General features: G+C 39.7%; 1 protein-coding gene across 21 annotated transcripts in view; it reads left to right on the top strand.

The window, feature by feature from the left end:
* Nucleotides 1–13589, top strand: part of TJP1 (tight junction protein 1) — a 622292-nt gene extending 608703 nt beyond the window's left edge. For all 21 annotated transcript variants that reach the window (XM_068275550.1, XM_068275551.1, XM_068275554.1 and 18 more), the window contains one exon: nucleotides 11874–13589. In XM_068275550.1, the coding sequence (XP_068131651.1) occupies nucleotides 11874–11968 (95 nt within the window). In that variant the 3' untranslated portion in view covers nucleotides 11969–13589. The remainder of the gene's footprint in view (nucleotides 1–11873) is intronic.
* The last annotated feature ends 1555 nt before the right edge of the window (nucleotides 13590–15144 follow it).

The raw sequence follows: 15144 nt of genomic DNA on the forward strand, positions 1-15144 counted from the left end.
AACAGCTGCGGTGAGGGACATGCTGGGAGCTTGGGGCTGGAGGAAACCCCCAGTAAGTAGCACTTATTTTATTACATTTTCCCTGATGACTCCTTTAAGGTGGCCACTAATGATCCAATCTTTTTCATCCAATTTTACCAAATCTATTTAGTATAAGGGTAAATTGAGTGAATATATTGAATGGATAATTTAGGTTGTCCCTTATATTAAAAAGAAATAAGATTGGATTAAAAAGATTGGATCATTAGTGGCCACCATTAGACACACTTGCCAGCGTGAAGGCGGCCAGCACTGCATGCTTCTACACTTCAGATAAATGCAAATGTTTTGTAATTACAGCTGCAAAATGATGAAAAACTCTCTTGCTACCAGATGAAATGTGTCCCCTTCAATGTGTGTGTCTCCATTTGGAAGAATACTCCCCATTTCCTATTCTGGTGATACCCAGGCTTCTGCTGGCATTCACCAGTATAAACAAGAAGAGGAATTCTTCTGAATGGAAGCACAGACAACAGTAAAAGCCTAATGAGAGGTCTTGGCTCCTCACTGTTCTACAAAGAGTTTTTGCTGGATGTTTCACTCCACATTTACTCCGCTTCCTGGATCAGGAAGACAGAAAGGGTCTCTTCAATAGGAGCACAGGCAGCTAAAGTACCAGAGAGTGCTTTCTGCTGTTCATAAGGGAAAAAAAAGCATGAGTTTTATGCTTTAAATCAAACACCATTGCTGTCATTGATGAACACTGATCTCTAAAATGCTGCAGCAGCTCATACTCTTGTCTGGTGAGATCAAGGCGCTACCTACTGACTTTCATTGAGAGAATGCAGGAAATATGTGTAAAGAATGAACCTGCCCAGTATTCAAAGAAAGCACCAATAGTGTGTATTTCCCTCTTGTGGTAATTATAGGGAATACTATGATAAACACTGCCTTTAGGCCATATGTGTGACTGTTGGTGTGACATGTCTGTAAATGTTGTGACAAGTATCTTTAGATTTAAGTTAGGAGTAACTGTTACGATAACAACACTCTCCATACAATTCTGATAACCTTACATCAGCTATCAACTGGGGATGGGATCTGTACAAAAGAAATACAGTATGTTAGCTAGACATTGTAGACATAATGCTCACCGCAGACTGCCTAGCAGATTTACCAACTGCCTAACTAGTTTGCACAAGTAAATGTGCAATGAAGCTTTACTGTGCTGATTTTCAATGGTGCTGTAAAAGGTATGTTTATGCATATGACAGCATGTTTAGAGTTAACAAAAGAAATTGGTTAACAGTGGTCCAATCTGATGGATCGAGACGGGAAGCCTGTGACATTGGAGGACTCTTGTGCACACTCTAGATTTCCAGCTGGACTGATAATTTTGACTGAATGTGTGTACATAGCTTAAAGAGAAACTCCGACCAAGAATTTAACTTTATCCCAATCAGTAGCTGATACCCCCTTTTACATGAGAAATATAATAATTTTCACAAACAGACCATCAGGGGGCGCTGTATGACTGATTTTGTGCTGAAACTCCTCCCACAAGAGGCTCTGGTACCATACGGTACTCTGGGCAAACTGCCACAATGTAACAATGTTCACAGACAGGAAATGGCTGTTTACAGCTGTCTGTAACAGCCAGAACAGCTAGAAACAGCTACATAACCTGCTCACAGTAAAAATGTCACCATGTAATACATGTCAGAATGTGAATCTGGGAGAGGAAAGATTTTACAATGAGCAAACACTGCCTAAATCATTTATACATAATTATGGTAAAAATGAAGCACTTTTTTTATTACATTATTTTCACTGGAGTTCCTCTTTAAATAGCATAATAGAACAGGAGTTGTGTATACATCAGCCAGCGGGGCACTTGTTCCGATGGCACCTGTCAAATGGTGAGCTACTTTTCTCAGGATAGGGAATTCCACGCAACAGGGCAAAATGGCTTTTAAGAATGATCAATATCTATATGATTCGGTCAAATGCCACAGTGCTGTTTCATTAGATATTGTGTTTAATCTCCGTCCGCAGAGATCTGGTCTCGCTCTCCGTGCTGCTACTGCAGTACAAAACTGCACCTCTCCTGCCTCTCGATCTTACAGGCTATGGCCTTTCCCAACCTACAAAATGATCGAAGATTGATTTTTTTTTTTCTCAAAATTGTTTGTTAGATTCCATGTTTCTATAAAACCTTTTGTCTAATCTTAGTGATTCACAAACCCACTGTGCTCGTACTTAGCAGCACTGCTTCATTGAGCCACATAGCATGTCTGCACAGGACTTTCTCCCAGCAATGCTGTCCCATTTGACATTCATTGACAATGTGTATGAGCCTGTCCAGTCATAAGGAGCTACACATGTGTGAAAGGAACATATAAGCATTTTTGTAGTTTTATACCCCTGAGGGATAGAATTGAACACACAAATTCCATATTGTACATACATATATTTTTGTTTGTTTTTGGACCTCATTTATCTATAGATCTTCTTATAGTAAAGAGTGAGTTTCTTGTAGACCTCTGTTATCCCAGTGTAGACACGTACCAAATTATCACACTTTTTTTATTATGATTGCTGTGTGTTGTGAGCACAGCAGTTTAATCGCACATTGGCCAGTCCATTGGTGAGACAGTATGACGGCTGTGCTGAGCCCAGTACTGGCTGACTGTTTCACAAACGTGCACCAAAGCTGGAACCTGTATGGGCCCGTTTCCACTACACGCAGATTGGATCCAGAATGGATGCAGAAGAACTTACTCCAATGAATGCCTATGAGAAAATCTGCATCAGAAAAATTGCGTTTAGTGGAAATAGGCTTTCATTGGAGTCAGTTTTTCTGCATCCAATCTGCGTGTATTGGAAACAGGCCCTTGCCTAACTATCTGTTTACAAACATCAGGGCTAAAGTAGACTGCAGTGTCAGTTGACAAATGCTGCAGATAAAGAATGGCTTCAAAAAGTCTAGTAAGCTAAATACAAGAATTTAAAGCAGACCAAGTAAAAGTTGCTACTCAAGGTGTTATACTTAGCTGAGAACTGCAAACAGACAATACAATGCATTTCTTCTCGATTGGAGAGCACTTCACAAGTTGGTCCATTTTCCAGAGGAGCAGGACTTTAGAGGTTTCCTCTTATGTTATCAACATTTTATATTTCACATGAAATTTTAGCTAATCTTTTCCAAATGCATTACATAAACAAAATAAAGCCATACATACCATATATTACTGCTCAGAATGGTAGCAAATGATGAAGGAATGTAGATAACAGACATATTTTATTTATGGCCTTCATATGACCAGTAGAGCTTGCTTTTTTGTAATGTGCCAGCATGCTGTAATGTCTGGACTAATTAAATCACTTTGCAGTGTTGCAAATCCTCCTTGGCACATTCTGCTTGGTTTGCCAAGTCTCTTGTTTGGATATTTTCATGAATAGCTACTAAAAGGCTCACTTAGGAAAATGTTTACTTGTTGAGAGTACCTCAGGCTCTCTTCATAGTCAGCACAGAAGGGCTCATCAAAGGAGAGATCAGTGGCTAATAAGATGACCACATTGTTGCCCAGCATTACGGTTTGTGGGAGAATTATGTCTGTCTTGTTTGCAAAAGCAACTAATTTCCCCAAGAATGGGAAATATCGATTCATAATAGGAAGTTGTACTGTGCAACTTGTTAGAATGAGTTTATTTTAAAACACAGATCAGACTTTTTTGGTAAGAGAAGTTTTGGTTTTAGTGCAGTCCTTAGCTTCATACGCATACATGTGTGAGGCAACTGTATTTTTGAATGATATTCCTGTGTTTTACTACTTCTAATAGTTTTGTCTTTGTATTGTCTTTTTTTATCTTTTCGTTGTAAGAATTTGTCAGAGCTGACTGATTTCACTGCACTCTTTCTGTGACCGATATTTCTAATGTTGCTGTTGTGGATGGTAAATAGTGTAATGTTTATCTCCCTCTAGTGGCTGATCTTCAGATCTGAACATTTAATATAATAATAGCCTGAAAGAAATGACATACAAATAATGGCTGCAAAATATTGCTTAGAAGGAATCTATGCTTTTGTTGTAGGAAAGCTCAATGTTTTTAGTTTATCTCTTTAGTTTATATATGGCGCCAATTTAATGAAAAACATTTTTCAGCTTACTTTGTTTTTATGGGCGTATAAAGCAATCCATCTGTTAGAAACTGATAGATAAGAGTGTAAAAGTATTCTGGTAGTCAGAAGGATCAGTCCAGGTTTTGAAAATAAAGGTGCCCATTAAAGACTACTGAAGGTATAAAAAGGCCGGTCGTGCCAGGCTCTGTCTTAATGCTGCAGGATTGAAACCTGCCACGGCCGCAGTTAACCCTTTATCAATAACGCTTTCTAATCCTTTATTCCACAAGGATCAGCACACTCAAAAGATATGTTGCAAAAATGATAGTGCTTTTAATGAAAAAACAGAATCCATAAATCATAAAAAAATCACGCGTCAGACAAGGATCAGCAACCTGCAATAGATAGGTATCAGACACCCACAGTTAATCGAAATGTGCACATTTTTACATTTTTCGGCTTGAGGATGGGCGGATGCCCGAAACCGCTCTAGGCCAGTGTCTGTCGCCCACTGTCCAAGACACACTATCTGCTGTATTGTGGACTTTGGACTCTATCACCTCATTGACTATTTATTCCAAAGCTACCAGCTGACATTTTGGTGGACTTCTGGTGGCTATGATGATTTTTTTTTTTATAGATTGTTTTTTCAATAAAAGAGTTATAATTGTTGCAACATATCTTTTGAGTGTGCTGATCCTTATGAAATACAGAGATTGTACTGTCACCGAGTGCTCTAGTGGCATGATCGTGAATGCACCTCAGCGGTGGTAGGGGGATTGCGGCCAAGTACCCTTACTTGATTCTAATCCTTTCTCAGGTTCAACCACGTCTTTCCCAGCACCTATTTTTCCCAATAACATTACTCGGTGCTCCTGGAGAGGAACAGAGTGGCAAACTTTGTCTGTCTCTTTGATCCATATAGGGGAACACCATGTTGGACCCGATCAGGCAGCAGCTTCCCTCTATGGGGAGCAAAGTGTGGCGGATCAGCGTGGGACATGGTGGGTGAACGGCTGTGGATGGATCCTGCGATGATCAGAGTGTCAACTCTGATCAGTAAAAGATGGCTCTGTGCCGGATTTTATATGTGACGGTGCTATCTAGCGGCAGCCACATTTTCCTATATCGGACTATGTCCAACATTGGTGCTATAGGGGAAAGAGCCCATTTCTGAGTATGTCCAACCTAGGACAGGAAACAAAAGTAAACTTCTCCTTTTAAAGCCTGTCTGCTGGTACCAATATTTTCCCCATTCTATGTAAGTCCGAAGACCACACTATGCGCAAACATGAAGGCATTGTCTATAGAGCTTTATGGGCATGTTCACATGTCTGCTTCGTAACAGTGAGTTATCCTAGCTTGCCGTCTACAGCTTGTTTCTGGACAACACATGAAAATTGCGCACACCATGCAGACTGACACGATGTGAAACATATGCAATACACAAGTGCTTAGTGTATAACTAGGCCAAAGTGGCATTTTGTTTTCTAAGCACATCACAATAAAAAACACATGCTCTTCCTCCACTCCCCAAGCCCCCTTCCCTTTTTATAGCTATAACTAGAGAAAAAAAAAAAAAAAGTTGTATGAGCAATAAGGAAAATGCAGCACTGTAGTGTAAGCCTTTTGGCAGTGCAAGTTACCCACAGTAAAAATTGTTATAATTTAGAGAGAGATGTTTTGTCACAGAACATATAAACTATTTTCTGAGAATCTAAGAACATATTACCCTTGAATAAAATAGTACATATGAAATTTTAACCTGCAACAACTCGAGGCATTGTGAACATGTCACTTTGTGGCATTCTTTAATATGATGAAAAGATAAAAATCTCCCAGCATGCTTCTGTGAAACATCTGACACATTCATCTTATGTGCGAAATGCGGCAAGTATAGACTGAGTGGTGTAGTAGCAATTTGCTGCTCATGATTGCTATAAGGAATAATTTCTCTTCATTTGCATTTTATGGAGTGTTTATGTGAACTGTATCATGATTCTTGACAGCAGTTATAGGATCACTTTCCCCATTTCATGAATTATGATTAGGTCGTACTGTATTAACATAATGCAGAAAGTGTAGTGTTAGCTATTTACTAGGGAAACTTTTCCCTCACTTGATACTAGTATAAAATAAAAAATGCATAACGCAAACTTCCATGCAGGTCACGACAGACCCCAAAGGAATTAAAACTGATTACTTTGAAAGTAGGATTATATTCATAGTGCACATGATTAAACTTAAATCTAGTTACGTGATAATTCATTTGGATATTCTTGCAAATTTTCAGGCACGGCACCAGTCATGTGTGACTGTGGCCACCAGGTGGCAGCATACTGTTGTACAGGGCAGCAAAAACAGAAGACACCGTATTGCAACTCATCCCTCATAAACTTACATTAGCTTTGTGTTAACTCGTGACTTTTTTTCTTTAATATCAAAGAGTGTGTTTATGTAGACTACGAAGAGGTTGACTACGGTGGCGCATTTGTTGGTCAGTCATCTGGAGAATTTAAACAGGACTTTCCATGGTCAGCAGTGTTTCTCTGCCATGCAGGGGGGGGGGGGGGGGGGGGGGGGTTAGTGTTATTAGTTTTCAGAGAGTTGCAATACAGTCCAGCTCGTCCTATTGAAAAGAAGGTGTCATTAGCATACCTGAATAATTTACAATTACAGTGAGAAAAAAAGGAACACACTAGTCCAATGTAGGGCTTGGGACTGTACATGCACATGTATATCTCATCATGTCAGTTCAGGTACCCTTTCGATAGCATCATTAGTTTTGGAGGTTGGGAATTTTAGTGTAGGTAAGAGGAAGGGTTATGTCGCATACAGCACATAAACATAGTAAACCTTTGCACACGCAAACTTCTACACATGATGCCTTTTGCAGACATAAAAGCACTGCTACTGTTTATTGAAATGGAAACAATTTACCAGATTAATGTACAGAACTGCGTAATATGTTGGCGCTTTATAAATACAATAAATAAATAAGACTGCAGACATTTGTTTAAGCTTCTCAGTGTAAGGGTGCTGCTTATGGGTCACACTAACCCTGTGAGACACCTTGCTCTGCAAATAGAAGTCTTGTGATTCAGACCTCTTTGGCAGTATGAAATTGTTCTTAAAGCGGTTTAAAACCCTGACACAATATTCAATAAAAACATGTTTGCCTACTTTTTATATGCCATACGGTTATCATATTTGCATTTGTGCATAAGTATTATTCATTTAGAAGTTTTAGGTTTCCAAAAGTACAGTTTTTTGCTTTGTGAGCTGACTTTGCATTTTATTAATAACTGGTTTTATTAGTTGCTGTTTTGCAGGCAGACATGCTTTCAGTGTCTCTCTGTCTCCAGCAGCTCCTGCACAGTCAGAGAATGTCACATTCCTCACTTGATACATTTAAGTAAACACAAGATAACATCTAAAGTTTGGATGCGTCTGCAATGCACTGCACTCAACTTTCAAGCTCTGTGTGTAACCCTTCAAATGCTGGTCTAGTTTAAAAAAAATGCTGGTTGCATATATAATATGCTGTAAATAATGTTTTAGAGCAAAGATGAAATGCAGGGTTATATTCCACTTTAAAGAGAACCCGAGGTGGCTTTGTATAACGTTAGTGGGGCACAGAGGCTGGTTGGGCACACTAACACCAGCCTCTGTTGCCCCATTGTGTGTGTCAAAGACCCCCCTGCTCGCCGCTATACCCCCGCAATGCTGGCGACACGCAGCGTGTCGCCAGCACAATGTTTACCCTAGCGCTGTCTGTCAGCGCCGCTCCGCCGCCTCCTCCGCATCGCCGCTACCCGCCCTCGTCCATTCCCTCACGCTGATTGGAGGGAAGGGACGAGGGCGGGTAGCGGCGATGCGGAGGAGGCGGGGGAGCGGCGCTGACAGACAGCGCTAGGGTAAACATTGTGCTGGCGACGCGCTGCGTGTCGCCAGCACTGCGGGGAGGATAGCGGCGAGCAGGGGGGTCTTTGACACACACAATGGGGCAACAGAGGCTGGTGTTAGTGTGCCCAACCAGCCTCTGTGCCCCACTAACGTTATACAAAGCCACCTCGGGTTCTCTTTAAAGGCCATTTCCCTAAATGTATTTTTTTCTAGCTTCCTGCTTGCCCCAATCCTTGCCCCCCCCCCCCCTTTCATAGCACAGAACGTGCTGCTCAGTTGGAAGCTCAGCAAAATGTATCTGTGGTGATCATGGGTTAACTGTTACCCAAATCAAGCACAGAAAATAATTTCAGGCAAAAAATACCTACAATTTGTATGTGGCTTATGTAAAAAGATTTGCTTCAGTTTTAAAAGACTCTAACAAAATGTTCAACCTTATTTCTTCTATCCTATAATTTCCTACACCTGTTCTAATCTGGTCTGGCTTGCTGCTCCTTTTCTAGTTGCACTGTCTCTCTAATATATCTAATCTTCTTTCCTTTGTCAAGCCTTGTCGAGGCAGAGATGAATGCACTGCTCTGCTGTGATGGGGAGAAGTTATACACACCTCCACGCCCTCTGCAGGCTCTGCGTATGTGCTGTGTGTATGAGTCAGACAAGGTCTCTGCTCACAGCTAACATCAGGAACTGTGACCTTGTAAACAACTGTGAGTGCAGAAAGGTCAGCTCAGAGCTGAGACAAGCAGCTAATGCAACAAGTGGTGTAACATTCCAGCAATCAAATCACGTTTGAGAGGAGCCTCTGCAAACAGGCACCTGCTCTAATGATGTATTTCCTGTTTGGCGGCCATCTTCATTGTTTACAAAAACAATGAATAAGACGTGATTTTATCACCAAGAAAGCAGCGGGAAGCAGCAAAAATGTCACAGAGGGGGCTAGGAGAAGACAACAAACAGGCTGGTATGTTTGTTTATGTAAGATTTTCAGTACAGATTCTCTTTAACCACTTCGTCCTATCTGGACGGATATATTCGTCCAGATAGGCACTGCTGCTGCAGCCGTGTGGTGCGCGCGATCAGGCGCGCGCTCCCGCTGCCCCCCCCCCGTTCAGTGAAAGGGAATATAATTCCCATTCACCGATCTAAGTCCCCGTCAGAAATACCGACGCTTTCTCGTCAGAGAGCGCGGTATTTCTGCCCGTACAGAGCTTCCCCAGCCTCTTTGTCCTTCCTGGATGCGCGATCGTTCGCATCCAGGACTTTTTTGAATGTGGCCATCTTGTGGCCAATTAGTAAACTGCACCCACATACATTTATTAAATAAATAAACACAATATATTACATCTAAAATGAGCTCTCTACCTCCCAAACTAAAATTACCCAAATACATTTTTTATTAAAAAAAAAATAAAAAAAATTACAATTAAAAAAAAAAACTGCATAAATAGCTACCTAAGGGTCTGAACTTTTTAAATATACATGTCAAGAGAGTATCTTATTCAAGAGAATATGTTATTATATTATTTAAAATTATAAGCTTGTAAATAGTGATGGACGCAAATTGAAAAAATGCACCTTTATTTCTAAATAAAATATCGGCGCCATAAATTGTGATAGGGACGTAATTTAAACGGTGTAATAAGCCGACAAATGGGCACATAAAATGCATGGGTTTTAATTACTGTAGCGTGTATTAATTTTAAACTATAATGGCCAAAAACTGAGAAATAATTAATTTTTTCCATTTCTATCTTAATCTTTCTGTTAATATGCATTTACAGTAAAGTGACTCTTAGCAAAATGTACTGCCCAAAGAAAGCCTAATTAGTGACGGAAAAAACAAGATATAGATCAATTAATTGTGATAAGTAGCGATAAAGTTATTGGCGAATGAATGGGAGGTGAACATTGCTCGTATGCATAAGATTTTCGAAGCTGTAGGCTGAAGTGGTTAAAGGACACGTGTGGTGAGAGTGGCTATCATTTTTATTTCCCTTTAAAGAATGCCTGTTGCCTGGCATCCTGTTGCTCATTTGGTTTCAGTAGCATTTAACCACACAAACCTGAAACAAGCTTGTAGCTAATTCAGACATACTTCAGAGAGAACATCTGAGTTGCAGGTTTGTTTTAGGTCTATGGCTAAACATATTAGAGGCAGAGGATCAGCAAGACAGCCAGGTGATTTTCATTGTTTAAAAGGAAATAAACATGGCAGCCTCCATATTTCTCTCACTTCAGGCGAAGTTAGCCATAGATGCTTTTCAGTAGTGTCTCATGTGCCTTTAAAGAATAACACCTTCATGGAGCAGTTCTAAGTATAATTCACATGCAAGTTGTATTTTTATTAGAAAATTGTTTTTTCCAGCTTGAATGCATTGTTGTATAAGCCCAATACAAGCTGCTTCTCCCAGATCTAGCAGCTGATAGTGAGCAGGATTTTTTATTTCACATGGGTGCCTTGCAAGGGGTGGTAAAGCACCAGGTCCACTACTTGATTGCATGGGATATTTTTGGATACCATCTTGCTATTGGTGTTGTCAAGTCAACCTGATAAAAAAATCAGCTGCCATGACCATATGCAGTAGATATGGTGCTTTTGGGAGGGTGGACAATGCTTTCTGTACCTTCCCAATCCTCATCACCTACATTGAACCCCCATGCTTGCAGATTTATCCCTGCTTACCACCATCTCTGCCTGAGGGTAGCAGGAGTTGACACAGCTCAGGCATGACTCCTAAGTTTATCTGTTTCTTTTCTTTTTCCCTTTTGTAATAAAATAAGTAACAAAATTATAGGCGAAGGAACGCTGAAAGATGAAAATTGTTCTGGTACAAAAGGGGAACAACCCCTCAGTAGTGAAATGATTACAGTGTACCTGAAGGGGGAACAAAAGTGTCCAATATGGGTACTCTGTACTGTAGAGGGATCCGCCAGAAGCTTCCTTGTCACGCTCTTCCACACCGCTGCAAACCCCCTCTCCCATCCCCTCTCCCCGAAGCCCATCGACAAGGGCTTGTCTGCACAAGTGCAGAACCGGACGAGCTAGGCTTTTTCTGTTGAGCAGTGCCTCCTTGCTGCTCCCCCAGACATGAGCCATTTTGCACCTGCGCTGTGCGCCCAATGCTCATTCTTATACGGAATGTTGCCGCAAACTTTGGAAGTTCTGGCACAGGAATGGGGAGGCTTTCTGGATGATTCATGGTAGGTATCTACATTTTTGGCCTAAGATTCCTACAGGTTTGCTTTAATATTTCTCTTGATCTATTGTTGTGGAAGAGCGCTAATGTGACACTGTTGTTGAGACTTCATGGACTATACACGAGGTGTGAATGCTCTTGGTTTTTGATTTAAAACCTTTGAAGGTACATGGAATTTTGACATGCAGTCACTTTAAAATGACTTCTCAATAGAAGTCTATATCCTGTGAGTTATTGACATAGCTTAAAGACCTACTCTAGGTGACCACAATTGTCTTCAGATTGAAACTGAGATAATGATTGTTGAAAATCTTTATGAATGTTATAAATAATGAGCAGAAACTGAGAATCTCTGATTTACTAGGGGCGTATTGGCTTTTCTCAATCATTTGCATTTTAATATGTGGTCTGTAGAGGGCAGCATTGGAATTTATACTTGAATTTTATACAACTGCATTACACTGCTGTGGAATTGCTCACTACCTGTTATATGTCATTAAATGCCACGAATCAAAGGAAAAAAGATAAAGAGCCGTACATGTGCTGGAAAAAAGAAGTCCTCAAGGCTGTCAAATGTAATTTTGCACCATGGTGTATGGCAAATTGCTGTTTTCTGATATGTATGATCAAAGACTAATCTCTTCTTTATTTCCCCCATGTATCTACAGGTGACCCCAAACATTGGCAGAACAAATCACTTCCTGGTGACCCTAACTATCTTGTTGGAGCAAATTGTGTGTCTGTGTTGATAGATCACTTCTAAGCCTACAGTGTAAAGATCAGAATAATGTGAAACCTGCTTTGGACCTTTTTATCTTTACACATCCTATTGAGTATTATTTGATCTCTAAAAAACAAAGGGACTCATTAGTGCTAGGAATTTGCCTGGACTCGCGTATTACGGAGTAGACTTTAAAGCCATGGTCAAATTAAGGGCCTCAGACATGACATATGAAGGTCATACCAATGTCACGCCTTCCATGTCTGTTATAACAAACGCCTTTCAGTTGCTTTAGTTTGTCTCCAAAGGACCAATAATAACACTACAATAAATCTGTTTTCCAGAATGATACTTTAAACAGTTGCCTGGTGGCCACTGAAGGATACTGCTTGCAATTTTTTTCTTTTTGAATTTGATAACAAAGACTAGCACTTTTACTTCTTTCATGACTGACAAGCATCAGCACCAGAACACCGAGATTTGTTTAGGGGGTGAAGATTAATTCTTAATTTTGTTCAAAACTATGCTGTGGAGATCAGAGCTGACACAGTGGTCACATGTTTTTCCAGCAGCAAACGTTTGAATGTTAATACTTTATTTAAACTCAAAATCAAATGCCATGATTGTAACTGATCTATTATCTGGCCCACTATAAAAGGAAATAAGAAAATATAATTTTTTTCCCTTTGCTTAAATGGGTCTAAATATGAATTTTTGAACTTTATTTTTTTTTCCAACCATAGGGTTGAAATGGTTGACTGTGGTTCTGGTGCTTTTATGGATCTGTAAATTAACCATTTACTATACACATTTAACCAGCAGGGATGCCTTACCCTCATGTTATAATAGTCTTTGTTTCCTAGTTCTCTGTACTATGAAGTTCATATGGCTTTTTTGCGCTTATTTAGGGGTAATGTATAATGAAGAAAGATTGGCGAAAATATGATTTATTGCAAACTAATTTTTGCGGTGGACAGGTAGAGAAGAAAAAATGAACTCCTGCTGTCAACCCAGAAGATACTGAAGGAAATTGTATGTTTTCTGCTATGCATTTAAAAAAAATTCTCAAAGATGTTACAATGCCTGTATATAAAATGCGGCGTGCATACCACTTTTTGCTTTATTTTTGTTTTGTTTTTCCCCCCTTTTTTTTCCTTTTTTGTAAATTTAACTTTTTTAAGCTTTACTTTTTGTAAAAAAAAAGAAAAAGAAAACTGAACGTTTCTTAAGGATACCTTTGTACTCATACCTTTTTTGAGCCTTGAACTTTGTAACATCTGCAGCAATAAAGCGCATTTCTACAGTACTCACCACAAGAACATTTTGAAGCGAAATGCACAAAAATTGCTATCTTTATAAATGCTGAGCATAACTCCTCAGAATTCTCTAGTTTGATTATTATCTTTAAAGTATCCCTGCTGCAATTTGTGATAAGGATTCTGTATAATGTGCCCTAAAATGTATTTTTTTACTAATAGACAATTTATTACGGCACATACGCACGGTTTCAGTAGAAGATACAGCACTGCATTCTCGTAATCAACTCTTAGTTCTTCACGTGTGGCTGATTATTTTTTTTTCCTTTGCAGTTATTAAAAATTACACATTTCTAAATATATAAAATAAAACTGGTTTTAAAATAAAATAAATCAAATCTTAATAAGCGAGTTTGTGATTTATTTTTTTTAGTACACTTATTGGTCTTATTTTGATGATTTGAAGGATTTTAAGAAGCCCAGTCAAAATTTAGACGTAGTGGCAGATGAGCTTACACTCCTACAGGACATTTTTGTCATCTACCTCTTCCTCATCAGCTCCATACTATTCAAGATTTTTAGCAAACATTTTATAGCTTTAATCTGCTTACGCAAACATCCAAAAGGTCTCTGATAGTACTAAATTGCTGCTCACTTGATTGTCCCAGGGGTGCAAAATGAAGCAAAAGACTTCTATGCAACTATTTAATCATGCAGGAGCGTGTTTTTTGCACACGGAAACCAAGCAGTGACATTGCCTTAACCGGAAGAAAAAACATTTCGATTTTCTGATATTTTTAATCTATAGCTGACTGCAAATTAAAATGATAAATTATTTTTATAACAACCTTTTTTTTTCTCTAGCTCTGGCAAATTACACTTTAAGACCAGGGCTGTGGAGTCTGTACAAAAATCCTCCGACTCCTCAATTTAGGATTCCTCCAACTCCTCTAATTTGCATATTACAATCTTGTTGATTGAAAGTATGTAACATGAAATTCGTCTCTTAACTGCCGACGCTTAGGAATTTTAAAAGACAACTGAAGTGAGGATATGTAGACTGCCATATTTATTCCCTTTAGTCATAGACTAAAACTATTCCTTGTTAATAGTACTTGAAAAAGATACAGACCGGAACAAAGAACATCTATCAGGCCCTAGGCAATGTAACTGTGGGTACATGTAAAGGTGGCCATACACTTATAGATTTGAAGCAGATTCGACCATCAGATAGATTTCTGTCAGATGCCTGTCAAGTTGAATCTGACAGGAATCTATCTGATGTGTGCCACACGCTAGGAACAGATTTCCAATAGATTTCAGAATGAAATCTATTGAAAATCGATCTAAATGCATTATTGGACCATTAGACCCAATGCAACTCTATTGGCCATCGATCTGCTACCAGCAGCAGATCGACCTAGATTTTCCATCCTGTCAGATCGATCATATAGATCAAAATCGGCTGCAAATCGATCGATTTGGGAATTTAAAAGAATAGATTTCCGATCGATTCTATAGAATCGAATGATGGCTGAAATCGACCAGTGTATGGTGAAGAATGATGTGCAGGTACTCTGCAGGGGAATGAGGAGATTCTTTCTCTATTACACATTCTTCATGCACAATCTGAACCAGGTTTATGGGTGTTCGACAACACCTCTGTGTTCAATGTGCACAACATTCTCAGTGGATTCCCTGCAGCTCTGTGGGGAGTGCATATGTAGAGTATAATACTACTGTGTAACAAAGGAAACCTGAGACAGATGAAATTAAAGTTTATACATACCTGGGGCTTCCTCCAGCCCCCTTCAGGCTAATCGGTCCCTCGCTGTCCTCCGCCACCTGGATCTTCTGCTATGAGCCCAGGTACTTGAGCCAGATGAGCCCAGGTACTTGAGCCAGTCTGGTGTAGTGCGGATGCACACACTCCGCCGCCGAGAGCGTACTACATCTGCGCAG

This window comes from Hyperolius riggenbachi, chromosome 3, assembly GCF_040937935.1.
Source record: "Hyperolius riggenbachi isolate aHypRig1 chromosome 3, aHypRig1.pri, whole genome shotgun sequence".
NCBI classification, from domain to species: Eukaryota; Metazoa; Chordata; class Amphibia; order Anura; family Hyperoliidae; genus Hyperolius; species Hyperolius riggenbachi.